The sequence below is a fragment of the Impatiens glandulifera genome, chromosome 3, assembly GCF_907164915.1.
Source record: "Impatiens glandulifera chromosome 3, dImpGla2.1, whole genome shotgun sequence".
NCBI classification, from domain to species: Eukaryota; Viridiplantae; Streptophyta; class Magnoliopsida; order Ericales; family Balsaminaceae; genus Impatiens; species Impatiens glandulifera.
The window spans coordinates 15,768,699-15,783,508 of record NC_061864.1 but is presented as its reverse complement, the minus strand read 5'-3'; the positions used below and the strand labels follow the sequence as shown (position 1 = coordinate 15,783,508).

The 14,810-nt window shown below is 29.1% G+C and overlaps 2 protein-coding genes across 2 annotated transcripts; one reads left to right on the top strand and one right to left on the bottom strand.

Moving 5' to 3' along the window:
- The first annotated feature begins 3,176 nt into the window (after positions 1-3,176).
- Positions 3,177-6,825, top strand: LOC124928580 (probable protein phosphatase 2C 6). The gene is made up of 4 exons (XM_047468817.1): positions 3,177-3,763; positions 5,478-5,771; positions 5,869-5,974; positions 6,054-6,825. The coding sequence occupies exons 1-4, from the start codon at positions 3,305-3,307 to the stop codon at positions 6,389-6,391; spliced, it is 1,197 nt and encodes a 398-aa protein (XP_047324773.1). The 5' UTR covers positions 3,177-3,304; the 3' UTR covers positions 6,392-6,825.
- A 197-nt stretch (positions 6,826-7,022) lies between these two features.
- Positions 7,023-10,523, bottom strand: LOC124931061 (hexokinase-1-like). Its single transcript, XM_047471450.1, has 9 exons — positions 10,114-10,523; positions 9,597-9,747; positions 9,328-9,510; positions 9,171-9,245; positions 8,932-9,087; positions 8,748-8,846; positions 8,541-8,671; positions 7,795-7,876; positions 7,023-7,648 (listed from the first exon to the last, which is right to left on the bottom strand). The coding sequence occupies exons 1-9, from the start codon at positions 10,389-10,391 to the stop codon at positions 7,310-7,312; spliced, it is 1,494 nt and encodes a 497-aa protein (XP_047327406.1). The 5' UTR covers positions 10,392-10,523; the 3' UTR covers positions 7,023-7,309.
- Positions 10,524-14,810: the final 4,287 nt, after the last annotated feature.

Here is a 14,810-nt window from a genome sequence, read left to right as displayed (position 1 = left end):
TTAAATATTGCTACATGTATTCCCATCAATTATATTATTAAATTTACTAACCAAAATATTAAAATATTTTCTATCATTTAAAAGAAAATTATAATTATATATTAATATTTTTAAGTTTTTTTATAAAAAAATATTTATTTCACTTTAAAATCATTATTAATCAATATTTTTAAATAAATCAAAATTTATTTAAATAACTCAATCAAACCAAACCATCTCTCAAGAGAGATATCTTGAGTTTTTAGATTATTTTTTTTTTAAATAAAAAAATGATAAAAGAAAATTGGTATTGGAGATTTTTATAAGTTAAATTATTAAAATATTATTTTATAATTTAAATTTAATAAAGTAAAATAAATGAATTTTAATATTTTATTTAATTAATTAAGTAATTTAATAATTAGAATTTTATGACATATATATATTTTTTAATTTAAAAATATCTTTAATCAAAGGAGTTTTTCATTTGATATGATTTTGAGATTTTATGAAAAATTAGTTTTTTTTAGTAAGATTAGTTATTTTAACCACCAAATTAATTATTTAATCAATTAAAATTATAAAATATTTTATTTTATTTTTATAAATTTTAAATATAAGGTATTATTATATATCAAATTAAAAACTAAAATAACTATTTTTTTATAAAATAAGTTTTTTGGACAAAATAACCAAAAACAAACAAGCTATAAGAAGTTGTTTAATATATAAAAATCCATGTACTTTACTTTTTATTATATTTAAATTTTATGTATACAAATATATTTTAATAATTTATTTTAAAAAAATCTAAAATAATAATTTTTTATGGAACAATGGTTTTTAGAAGAAAAAAAACCCATAAAAATCATAAAAAAAATAAAAACAAACTAATTAACTCTACATAAATAGATCCATTATAGAGAAAAGGAAGAGAAAGATGATTGATGTTTTATTTTTAACTTAGAATTAATTGATATTGTAGTTGGAATCACAAATTCAATTGCTAACCACCTCCTCTATTTGTAAACTCAAAACAAAAATTAGTCTGGACTGAATATTTTGATATAATTTTCTGGATATAAATATATTAGGGACATTGATTAAATATAATTTATTTTATACCTAAATTTGAATATTTTGATTAAAAAAAATAAAAAAATAAAAATGACTTAGGAAGATGATGATATATTGCACCGTCATCAAACACTAGCTTATGGGCCTAACGTTTGGAACCAGCTGTTTCCCATCAATTATTTCATGAATGGTCATTTGTCATTTTATTTCATTTCATATCCCGTAAATAAAAATAAAAACTCTTCTGAGGCAAACTCATTTTTTTTTATCCATGAATTGAGCGAATAAATATAAATCCTCCTTTTAACTAACGATGACCACATATATAAATCCTCGTTTTAACTAACTGACCTTCCGCCATTTTCAAAACTTTCTTCGATTCGACGGAAGGGTAGTTTTCAATATCATTTAATTTTAATGTTTCTATCATTGATAAAATTTAAAGTCAACTGCCTTAATTAAACACTTTGATTATTTTATTTTGGCACTTAATTTACTTTCTCATTAAAGACAAAGGAGTTTACAATTTTATTTAGTTTATTGAAATTAAAGTAAAATTTAAAAATATCTCATCAAAGATAATTAATGTATAGTATAACTTAAAGTTAATTAAAATTTAAAAATACCTCTTTATTTCCAAACAATCTCGATATCTCAGATAATTTTGGTCGGTTACTCATCCTTTATAAGCTTTGGCATATAGCATTCATACTTTTGGATAATGGATTTGCTTTTTTCAATTAAATTCGTTTTGCATTTTGAATGGAGTACCTAATTAATAGTATTGTTATTATTACACAACTAAACCCACATTTATAAATGGCTTAAAGGTTAATTCGCAACTTAGTTAGATGAGAAATAGTTATATTAATTTTTCATACATTTATTGAATGACTATTTGAAATGGTTAAATACATGAAAGAATTGAATAAGAAAAACTTTCATAGGTTAGAGGAGAATTTTTTTAATAATTATATGTTCAAAGAATAATTCACATAAAAGAGTATGTAATTAATTGTTTTTTTCTCGGGCGCACCTCAATCAATAACCTAAATTTTTATTTTATGTCATTTTTAATTAATATTGGATCTTTTTTAAGAAAAAAAAAGAATAATTCACAAAAAAAAATGTCTTATAAAGCTTGTTTATGTAGATTTTTTAATGTAAAAATTCAGGTTTAATAAAAAAAAAAAATCAAAGTTAATTTACTAAGATACCATTAAAATTGATGAATTAAATGGTTTTAAAAATAAATAAATTTTGATCATAAATTTTAAGAAAAACCTAATGTTTAAATTTCAAGATCAAACTATAGCTAATATTGGACAAGGGAATAATAATTATCAAATTTGTTTGAAAATAAAATAATTGTTTGATTAGAATAAAGTGTTGGGGTCGCTCATCATCATCTAATGATGTGTTCAATTTATTTATCATACTTTTTATATAATAAATAATCAAATTATATATACAGAATTATTGATGTCGACAATTATTTTTTATTTACAAACATTATCATTGAAAACCCATTTTCCTTCTCTAAATCATCTTCTTTCAATACATACCTACACCTCACAAAATAAAGAAAAAAAATAAATACAAGTAAATAATTATTTTGATCTTACTGTTCTTAATTACGAGATTAATTTATATTTTAAATTATATAATGTTTAAAATAATTAAAAGAAATTGAAATGTTCTTAAATAATTACATAATTTCAAATAAATCAAATCGAAAGATAACAAAAAGTAAAAAATATTAATGACAATATATATATATATCAATTACGCATGTGGACAAAAAAAAAAAAGTCTGACGAAGGACACGTGGCCTGCAGCGTAAAAGCAAACGAGTACGACTCTAACCAATAGCCTTTCCTTTAATTAAATGTACGTTTTATTTATTAATTATATTTTTTCTATTATATAATTCAATTTATTTTATTTCATTATATATTAATAATTATGAATTTATTTAGAAATAAGTAAAAAATAAAATGGAGGGAATAACCAGAAAAGTGCGTGTGCAATCAACTAATGCCTGATGACACGTGTCGCTCTCTTAGTTGGTCCCCTCCCCAATATTTTATCAGAAAACTCTCTCTCTCTCTCCCAATTGACTCCTCCTCCTCCCACCTTCTCTCTCTAAGAAGCTGCTCTCAAGTCTGAACTCTCTCTCTCTCTCTCCTTGCAGTTAGTTGCTCGTGATCCATCGAAGAGCTCAGTGACGACGAATGTGAGCGATTCGATGGAGAAGACAGACCAATTAGATGATGAAGACCTTCAGAAACTAGATTCCGTTCTCGAAATAGCATCAACCAGTTCTACCGTCTCATCAACACTCGGTACCGACGATGTTCCCGCCGGCGATCTTTCAACCTCTGGCGGAAGCTTCGGAGATGTTCCTTCGGTTTTAGTAGCGGAACCTGTCATTCCGAGGCTAGACGAGCTTCCGGCGGCGATGGAAACGGTGACTGCAGCGGTCGTAAGGGAGAAGTGCGTCGGGAGAAACAAGGCCGTTGCGTGGGGATTCACATCGCTAATCGGACGGAGGAAGGAGATGGAAGACGCTGTTGCCGTCGCTCCTACTTTTATGTCAACGACCTGTGAAAACGTAGGCGGTTGTACTGCGCCTGGTTCACGAAGCTCGTCTGAGATCTCACCTCTCCATTTCTTCGGCGTCTACGACGGCCACGGCGGATCTCAAGTAACTAATTCATACTCTACGACCTTACTTATTTTCATAATATATACTACTCATATTGAAGCATGAGAAATTGAGAATGGAGATCAATTAACATAGCAAGGTTCGATCGATCGATCGAATACAGTACTGATTAATCAATCAATCAATCGATCGAATTCTATGATAGTATTATTTTAGTAAGAAAATCATGAGCAAACCCTAAGCAAGCATCGTTTTTAGGTGATCGAAACGAGTTGAACAATTTACTGTCAGATTGATTAGGTTGCTAATAAAATGATTGTGAAGAATATGTAAATTATAGCGAATAAAAAATTCTAGTGTCCTTTTCTGCCAGATTAAAATATTAAAACATATAATTAATTAATTAGTCGTATTGCAGTCTGAGATGGGATCGACACGTAGCGTATAGGTAGTGGTCCATGTCAAAGGGGAACATAAGGCGCGTGCCCTTTCCCCTTTTGCCACGTATTCATTTCTGCCAACGTTTACCAATTATATTCAATTACTGTCTTCCTTTCCTTTGCCTGATGCTGCTTTATTGCAATTCTTTATTTTTACTAAGGTTTGTTTACCTTTTAAGTATCTTTAATCATCATCCAATTGATTTGGATTACAACATGATTTTTGTTTAATTTTACATGAATAGTATTCATAACCTTATTATAGGTAAAGCATATTTTAGAGGTTAATAATGAGGTTTTGAGTTTAGACAGAAATGATATTTGGTTTCTTTTGACATCAGATTTTATAGACAGTGACAAACATAACTATTAATGTAATTATTTTTAGATCATATTGCATATCATAAATTGTGATAACAAGGCTTTGAAGATGGTTCTTTCTCTATTTAAGAAAGTTATTCTTAATATTTTATTTTAAGTGTGATTTGAACATCTTACCTTTCATATTAGTGATAATGACACATCCAATTTTTAATTAATTGAAGAGTGCTCATTTCAACTCTAATTCCTTAAGCCAAACATAGCAGGCCTGATTCACGCCAATATAGATTAAATTAAGTTTGAAAAAAATTTGGTATGAAGACTAAAATTCATGACCTTTCTTAAGTTTTACCATGTATTTAGATGTGGATTAAAATCAAAATTTGAGACACATGGGGCTAGTTTTTATCTAGAGTTTTATAGGATCTTTTGGTGTTTGATAAAAGAAAAGGAGTTAATTTGAGACTTGTTTAAGATATATTTTTGTATTTAAAATTTTAATTTGATAAAAGTAAAGTAGGGTTATTTTGGTATTTTAATTATTGAATTGAAGATAGGAGGATTAGAATGATATTTGGTCGGATAAGAGATATTTTTTTACACAATCTAATAAAAAAACTCAAAAGAATCTAAAAAACCCATATGATGAATGGAGAGGACTTTAGGTGAGGTGGAGATGAGAAAGCACAGGAAGCTCCTCTTTTGTTGGAGAAAACAGAATTATTGGTGGGACCAGATTCTGTTGGTACCGCACTTATAGGTGGGTGGGGGTGGGTCTAGTAATTGTGAACCATACTTTATCATCGGGTCTTTTGTTTTAACTTTTTGCCGTACATATCTATGATCATTCTTGATCAAAGTCTATCTATGGCACACCCATACTGCGCACTCTGCTTTTTTTTTTCTTTCTAAAAGAACAGTAGTAGGTGTAATAGTACAATACAGTACAGTGATAGGTTCTTCTTTAATCGGTTGTAATGAAAAATGAATAGGTGGCAAGATTTTGTGCAGAGCGAATGCATGAAGTGGTGGGAGAGGAGTGGAATCGAGCAACGGTAGTTGATGGAATTGATTGGCATGAGAAATGGAAAGCAGTTTTCTCAAGTAGCTTTGAGAGAGCAGACAGTGAAGTAGTCATGGCTGGAGGAGAAGCAACTGAAATGATTGGATCCACAGCTATTGTAGCTGTTATATCAGCTTGTCAGATCATTGTATCCAACTGTGGTGATTCAAGAGCTATTCTTTGTCGTGGAACTCAATCAATCCCATTATCTGTTGACCAGAAGGTAGGTCAGTTTTGTTTTTCCAGTGACTTCATTTTTGTGATATTATTGGTTGATATTCATTCTCATTCATTCATTCATTCTTGATTTGTTCGTTTAGCCTGATAGAGAAGATGAGCTCACGAGAATTGAAGCTGCAGGAGGAAAAGTCATAAACTGGAACGGTGCTAGAGTTTTTGGTGTTCTTGCCATGTCAAGGTCTATTGGTATGTAAGAGTAGACTCTGTTTTCTTATAGTAAAATGAATTTTCCTGATTAATTTACATAATAAATAATTAATAACAGGTGATAGGTATTTGAGGCCTTGGATAATATCTGTTCCGGAAGTAAGTTTCACAAGAAGAATGGATGATGACGAATGTGTGATCTTAGCAAGCGACGGTCTTTGGGATGTAATGTCAAACGACGAGGTTGCTGAGGTGGCACGTCGTGTTCTAAGGAGACGTCGCAGGGCCAATACTACTACTACTACAACTGATGATGCCACCATGTCAGCAGCCCAATACGTTGCCGACGCTCTCACTGAAATCGCAATTGGAAGGAATAGTTCAGACAATATCTCTATCATAGCTATTGATCTTAAATCAAAGAGAAAGAGGATTCAAAAGAATCCCATTTCGTAAAATCTCTTAATTTGGACCTGCTGCTGATGCTGCTTTAGAAGAATATATAACAACAACAACCACCCTTGAAAACTACTATTACTATATATCAAACCATCGTTTTATCGGTTTGATTAATCTTTCTTTCTTTCCTTACTTCCTCAGAGCACTTAGAACATGGAAGATGTTATGAGGAACTGGAATTTTTTTCTTCTTTGTTTTGTTTTGGGTGTTTGTTTACTTGATTCGTTATTCATGTGTCTGTATGTACAGTGCTGTAGTAGTGTAGAAAGAATCAGCTTGTACAGGAAATGGTCATGGGCAATCGTCGATAAACTGACTAAGAAATATGCAGCCCCCCCTTAGATGAGATGTTTTCTACTGCATTGTGTGTGTGGATGGATTTATGACATTTTCATTTGGCTGTGGCTTTCAAATTTCAGTTTCATTTTGTATAATTCCTTCAACATCTCTATTCCATCTTATAGATTTCTTATTTATTAATAGGATCTGAATTAGGATCAAAAGTCATCCATATTCCATAAGCTTGTCAATTTGTATCAAACTAAGTTTAGACTATAAAAAAAAATGCAATAGTTAATGAGGAAAGAGGAGTCTTTGATTGATAAAAATGATACACAAGGAAACTAAATTAAACCAACAAAAAAAATGACAGTTCCAGATTTTATTATTCTATTATGTTGAATGTGAATGAACATAATTTAGACACAACAACATGAGATGGTTCCTCCTCCATAGTTTAAGACATCATACAATATCAAAATTCAGTTCTCCCCCACCCTGGACTGCAAACTTTAGCTCTGGATTAAATTCCTGCTAAAATGGGGAGAACAATTCTAGTAAAATCTATAAAAAAAAAAAAAAGTTGAAAGTTTCCTTGATAAAGCAAATCAAGGTATATCATCTCCAACGATGATATCATTCGTTCTCGAGATACTGAGAATGAGAGGCGGCTAAGAGGGTGGCTCCGATTCCAGAACCATCACTTGAGAGCTCCACCACCACATTTTCCGATCTCTCCTCCCCAAGCAACTCTTTTAGACTACTTTCCATACATCCGCTGAATTTTCCATAATGCTCGAACAAACCGCCATCCATTGCTATAACCGACTTCTGGTTATCATCATTAACCGAGTCTCTTCCTGTTTTCTTTAGAATACCGAAGATCCCTGCCGCTGAGAGGCGGGCCCCACGTGTGGCAACAATGTCGCAGAGTTTAACAATCACTTTTCGCGTCTTAAGCGATGTTTTCGATATCTAGAGAGAAATAAGAGGTATGATATAAGTAATTATATATATGCACATCCCACTTGAATAGAGTGATTTCAGCGGGAATTGAACTTGAGACTAGCAGACACTTATAAAAATTAGAAATGTAATAGAAAGGTGTCTATATCACCAACCTCCAATACATCATTCATCTTGGTCGCGACCACTTTCAGATCAGGAGAAGTGTCATGATGCATCGCAGACATGTGAGGAGTCCTAAAACAAACAAACAAAAAGGATTAAACGTGTTTTCCATGTCGAAAACAAACAAGAAATGTTAAGAGAACAAATTATGAGATGCAATCATCTAAATGAGAAAAAAAAAACTGTTCAATTGTCCCAAAAATCATTCATAGACACCAATTCACACTACGGCTATCATTCCTTGGAAAGCTATGATTAAAGACAATGTTATGTAGTTGATTTAAATTGGTTGAACACCTCTCGTGTTCATTGTGCAAAGGAGAAAACGAAACACTTGAACACCTTCTATTTAAATTCCCTCATTGAACTACTGAAATTTGAATGAAACTGAACCAAGTGTAAGAAGATTAATGGTGCCCCTAAGAATGGAACAATATGAAGCTGTGGATGATACTGAGAATCAAGGGTAAAATTTATTTTCAAATCTTTATCAGTGTGACTCTTTTGGAGCACGAATAGAAGCAACGAAGAAATACGGAAAAAGGTCCAAGAATGTTAAATTGTCTAAAGTGGGACCTCGAGCAAAGGAGCAAAGTAGCAAACTCGTTCAATAATGAATCATTTCAAAATAAATGGGATTTTGATCCATTCAAGATCCATCATATAAAAGTGTTAAAATGCAAATCTTTTCAAAGTGTTTTAGAAACAGTTTATTCATGTCAATATTAACAATAACCTGAGTATAAACGGGATTTTCAGTTTGGGGGGCACGACATCACCAAAAAACGCAGCTTCTTCTGCCATTCTAAGGAGAACTCTTCTAACAATTTCTCCCAAATACATTCCTGAAATTATCTTCTCAAAAATCTGCAAGTAAAGTGAGTATTGAAATGAGAAAAATGATACAAGAAAATGGAGAAATTAATCAACTACTATAAATAACCTGTTCTCCAGGATTCAAACTCTCATTGTCCAATGCAGAATCATATTCGGTTAATGGAAGATGTTCAGAGTGAAAATTGCCCCATTCCATATTGATAACCTTCGCATATTCAAACAAACTCGTTTCACCATATTATCTTAATTAATTTCTCTGTTTTTTATTATTTCTTTTGAAATAAACTAACCATCTCCCCTGATGTTGGTGGTAGACCTTCCCATTTGTTAATTTCAGTCACCTTCTCGACATAGGCAGCATTGGTTCCCGTACCCAAGATCACTGCAGCAATAACATCCGGGTTCTTATATCTTCCTCCGGCTAAGGTTCCAATCGTATCATTAACCTGAATCAAATTAACCATAATTTTAAATGTTCTTACAAAGTTAACAACATATTTAACTGAAAGTAAGAAAAAGGTGGACATACTAAAGCGGACACACGCATGTCAAGCTTAACTCTTTCCATGGCTTTAGTCAACTCACCAACAATATCCTGTCCAACCTGAAAAAGAACACAAAGAATTAGGAAGAACATGTTCTGTCCATCGAAAGGAAAAGAAACAAAGAACAGACAAAAGATTTACAGTATCTTCAATAGAGAATCCTTTTGTCCATTTGATGAGAGTTCCAGAAGCAATGGATGTTTGCCTAACTGGAAATGAAAAGGTGAAACCGAGCTCCCTTTGTCTACCCTCAGGAATATGGAAATCCTCCTTCTCTGAATCAACAAAATCAGAAAGCGCCTTCGCTATGAAATCAAACAGCCCCTGCACCTCCCCAAAATAATAATTTCAGATCTTCGAAAAATGAATTGTGAATCAAAATTTCAGTAGCTGGCTAAACAAATACTCACATCAGAATTCCCAACCATCAAATGGGGAGGAATGGAAACTTCCTGGAATTCTTTTTTAACAACCCGATTCTCAATTCCACCCAGTTGCACACGCAAAACACGAAAATTTGTACCGCCTAGATCCAATGCATAAAACCAACCTTTCTCATCCCTACAAGATTTCGAAATCAATTGAGCAATTCAAATCATTGAAATTGGGTATAACAGTGACAGATTGAGATCTCAATTTACAAGAAAAAACAAACAAAAAGTGCCAAAGCAAGACCAACTAAACCATGAATACAGATCTCTAAACAATAATCAGACTAAGATTCAGCCATGAATTCATTTATCAAATAGATTGACTTGATCTCATTTGGATCGAGAGTTCATAAGAAGATTAATTAACAACGGTGAGCACAAATCTGGACTTGTTCTACAGATTATATACCAAGCATCAACCAAAAAGACAGAATCTTTAAAAAAAACTTTCAGATTCCCCCCTAAAACTGATTAAAATGAATCTAAGAACACATACCCAGTTGGAAGATTATCGACATAGCTGATGAGCATCTTGAGCTTGCTTCCTCCTTCAGAATCAAGACCAGCATGCATTTCAGCAGTCATGTCGTCGGCTACTTGTCTCAGCTTCTCAACTGGAGTTTGACACTTTTCCTCAAACTCTGTTAGTATCGCCATCGCCTTTGCCCATTGACCAGAGCTCTTCTGTGAGCGATGGCGAATAACCAGCGCCGCCGCTGATGCGCAAACCACGGTCGCCGACACCGCTACAACGCAAACAAATTTCTTCCCCATTATAGTACAAAGACTTGGATCGATTATAATCAGCAATAATTTCAGTCTCTGGATATAAAGATGAATTCTTTTGTCCTTTAAAGATGGTGGGCGGATGAGTAAATCTTTCAATTGACTACAAATATCAGGTTTTCGGCCGTAATATATATATATATATACATAAGAGAGAGAAAAGTATAAAATTCAGGAAATCAATGGTAAATTGAGGCTAAAAAAAAAATAAATAAAAAAAATTCAACAAAAGATCACACCAGTTGACATTAATTTTATTTTTCTTATATATAGTATATACTATTTGTTTTCAATTGATAATAAGTCAGATTACATGTGATATTTTTATTTATTTATTTGGAAACTATTGACTTAAAAAAAGAAAAAAATATTAAATTATTTTATTATTCATTTAGTCAGATAATGTGATTAAAAATATTAATTTTATAAAAAGAAAAAATTATCTTTAAGGATAATACAAATGTTACCATCCATGCATAATAGATTAAGGTTCAAATTTTCTTAAAATGTTTTAAATTTAAATCATAATTTAATTTCTATTTTAAATTGAAACGGGAATATTTTACTAATTTTATAATTTTAAAAATAAAAAATATCTTTAAACATTTGGTTCCACCAAAGTTAGAAGGAGGATCTGGTCAAATTAACATATCCACAATATTGTTTTTTAATTTAAAATTAGTATTTTTTTTTCAAAAATTATCACCTTCATGGAATTTAAAATAAAAATAGAACATAAAACCACTAATATATTTTTAAAATTAGTGTTTTCCTAGCCATAAATTAATTTGCTAAATATGGTATGGTTTTCTCTTGACACAAACAAACTAATCATTTTGTTTAAATTGTACACATAATATTAGGTTTTAATATTATTGGATTAGCATTGTTTATACTTGATTCTTAATAAAAACATCTTAATTAGAATGAATATGACCATATAAAATCATGTCAACTTATTACTTATATTAAACTATAATTTTATAAAAAAAAAAACAAAATGTTTCATTTTTTTGAATAATACTTTATAAGATTATTTAATTTTAAATGTTTTTTACTATTCCTTAATTTACTTTAAAAAAAAAAAATCCTAATGATGTATTTGTTTTTCTTACTTTTTATATCTAAGCATTTTATACATGGAATTATTTTATTCCTTTATTTACTATTTTTTAATTATCCTTTATTTACTGTTATTGTCTTAATTTAACACTTATTACATAATAAATTTCATTTATATTTACTAAATACAAATACATCTTAGCATTATATATTTAATACATAAATTTTACTATTTCCATAACCATCACTATTTAAAACTTTTCTCAAAATATTTATTCACAGTTTTACTAAATATTTTGTTTCTTACTATAATATTCTTAATACTATGTTTGGACTTTGGATGATACAGCTCATATAAGAATTTTAATTTTATAGGAATTATAATTAAATCAATTTGTGTTTTAATTTGTTTACACAACCCAAACAATTGTCTCTTAATTTTTTATCTCTTAAGTTCGATTTTTGTCTATTTGAACTACTTTTGCGGGTTAATCATAATTCAAATTATTATGATACTAATTTCAAATCCTTATTTTATTTAAACATTAAAACAAACAATGAATGAATTTGGAATTGCTCCTCTAATTTTAATTTCAAACATAGCCTTAATATAGAATTAATTAATTGGTATTGGTATATGGATAAGATAATTTAAAAGTATGGTAATGGAAAGAAAATGGTTATAGATAATATTATAAAGTAATTTCATTGATTCGAATAATCTTAAGTCAGAGTTTAAGACACTTATTAAATGGGCTCAACTTCAGGCCCATTATATATAACCTTAATAAAGCCAGTGTTGGCTACTAAAAGGTTTAATCTCTTTCATCTCAAGCCTTTTAACAAGACTACATACGATATTTTCACTTAATAGGAAATGAAAAAAAAAAAAATTTACTTATTATTGATTTTATGGAGATTTCGAGTAATTAATGGAAATTGTTTTGGTAAGGTTTATTTGAATATTTATTTGGTGAAACAGTACAAACCGAACCGAATTAAAAAAAAAAATCATAAAGAAAAAAGAACAATTTGAATAAAATATTTATAGTTTTTTTACATGCATTTAAAATAAAATAATTAGAAATCACATCCATTTAACCTTATCTTAGTGAGTGAGTTGATATGGATAAACATTAACCATAAAGTTTTTTTTTACTCTTTGTTTATTAACTAATAAATATAATCCATATAATATACTGGAGATATAATATATTTGTAAGATATTATCGCAATATGATAAATTGTGATAATATTATCTTTATAATATTATCTTTATAATATTATATCTCCAATATATTATATTCATTATTAATATATATTATTCCGTAAGAAATAAATAATAACATGACTCTATTTAAAAAAGAAAAATTTTAAAAAAATATATAATATAATTAGAGAAATTAAGCATTAGAGAATGAATGTGGAGAAAGAGTCGTGGGAGACTCAACATGGTTGGTACGTACTGACTTAATATATACATGTGAATGCTAGCTAGCAACTGCATGCCTGTCAATATATATATTATAAAGTTTTTTTTTTATAAAATAATATAAATAAATTATTTTGGTTACTTTATAATAGTTTAATAAAATATATAAATGAATTCTACAAAGACCCGATTAACTTAATTAACCAGACCAACTCCTATATATACAACATCTAATTATTTTGGTTTTGGTCCCAATTTTACTGTTTTCAGACCAATCACAACATTAGATTAAATAAATATAATTTACCAAAATTAGCACATTTCTTCCTTTGTAAATGATTTATTTGCCCACTAAAAATCAAATGTAACAAAACCACAAAGTCAATGAATATAATTAAGTTGTGTCTATATCGATCACGAGTCTCATTCGATACAACTCGTGTGTCGCCGTAAGGGATTTGCTTTCTTATCTTGTCTCTAATTCCACCTTATTTTGCATTTTTGTTGTTGTTATTTTTGTATTTATATTATTTTTAATATTGATTTTATTTGTAAGATAATGTAGTCGATATGTGGTCTAAAATATTTCCGTCTAACACTTTTTATCTGAACTTATTTGGTCATTTTTGGCATCTCTTTTGCTTCTTAGTGTTTAAATTAGTTTAGAAATTATTTTAGAATTCAAAGCATTATAATTACTTTTTTGCTAATAGTGTCATTGTGGGAGATGTAAGTCATTATAAGAACCATTTTAATATAATTCTCTTTATCATATATTTTTTTTAATAAAGTAAATATATATAATTAATAATATTAATAACATTACAAAGTAAGTGACTAGTAGATAGCTAGCTAGCCGTGGGTGGGGTCTTTACAACTCATACAAAATACAAGTGGATAAATAGCAATATAGCATTATGGAACTTTGTTATTCATTTCAATAATTAAGAATAAGTGTCTCCAAAAAATAATTATTCCATTCTTTTATACAAAAAATAAAATAAAATATTTAATGTGTTTTTTTATAAATTAAATAATTATTATATTGTTTGAGATGACCCAGCAAGGCATTTCGGACCAATGATACTAAAGACAATGGGGGGACATTCCCTATATTGTATGGCACACCAGATTTAAACTCCTAAGGCTGGGTATGTTCCCTCCCTAACAGCCTGTTTCTTTTTCTTTAAACAAAATTCTCATTTTATAAATACTTTTAAGAAAAAATAAATAAAAGGAGAGCAATGAAATGAACACCTCAAAGAAACCTAACAAAGATGGATGGAATACACATTTTTATTTATTTTAAATGTTAAAATCTAGTACTACTATTTAAGACGTTTTAAATGAAAATCGAATATGTGTTATTTTATCTCTTAGAATACTCTTATCATTTGAGTTACCTTACATAATTAATAAAATTGAATTAATTGTGCTAAAGCTCATTAGCTATGACATTATTAGACTTTTTGTGTTTGATTTTGACTATGTTATTTTTTTACTGTTCTTTTGAGTTTCATTATATTTTATGTTTACTCAAGTCATAATTTTCATATATGAATTGTTTTTTTTTTTTTTATGAATTTTATCATAATTTTTGTGCTCTCCACATAAATATGTATGAACTAATGAAATTGTATCATCCTTACAAAAAAATTAATTTTTGATCGAACAACTTCGCTTATTTGATCTAGAGTTTTCTATTGGGGTTTGTAAAGATTTTGTTCAAGAATTTTTTGTTTATTAAAAAATTAGGCTATTTAAGATTTGTTTAATATAAATTACTAATGAAATATTTTTTTATATTTAAAATTTAAATTTAATAATAATAAAATAAGAATATTCTTTTAGATAATTTAAGTGTACAATGATATTAATGTGATAGAGAATTATTTTTATAGAAAAACATATAA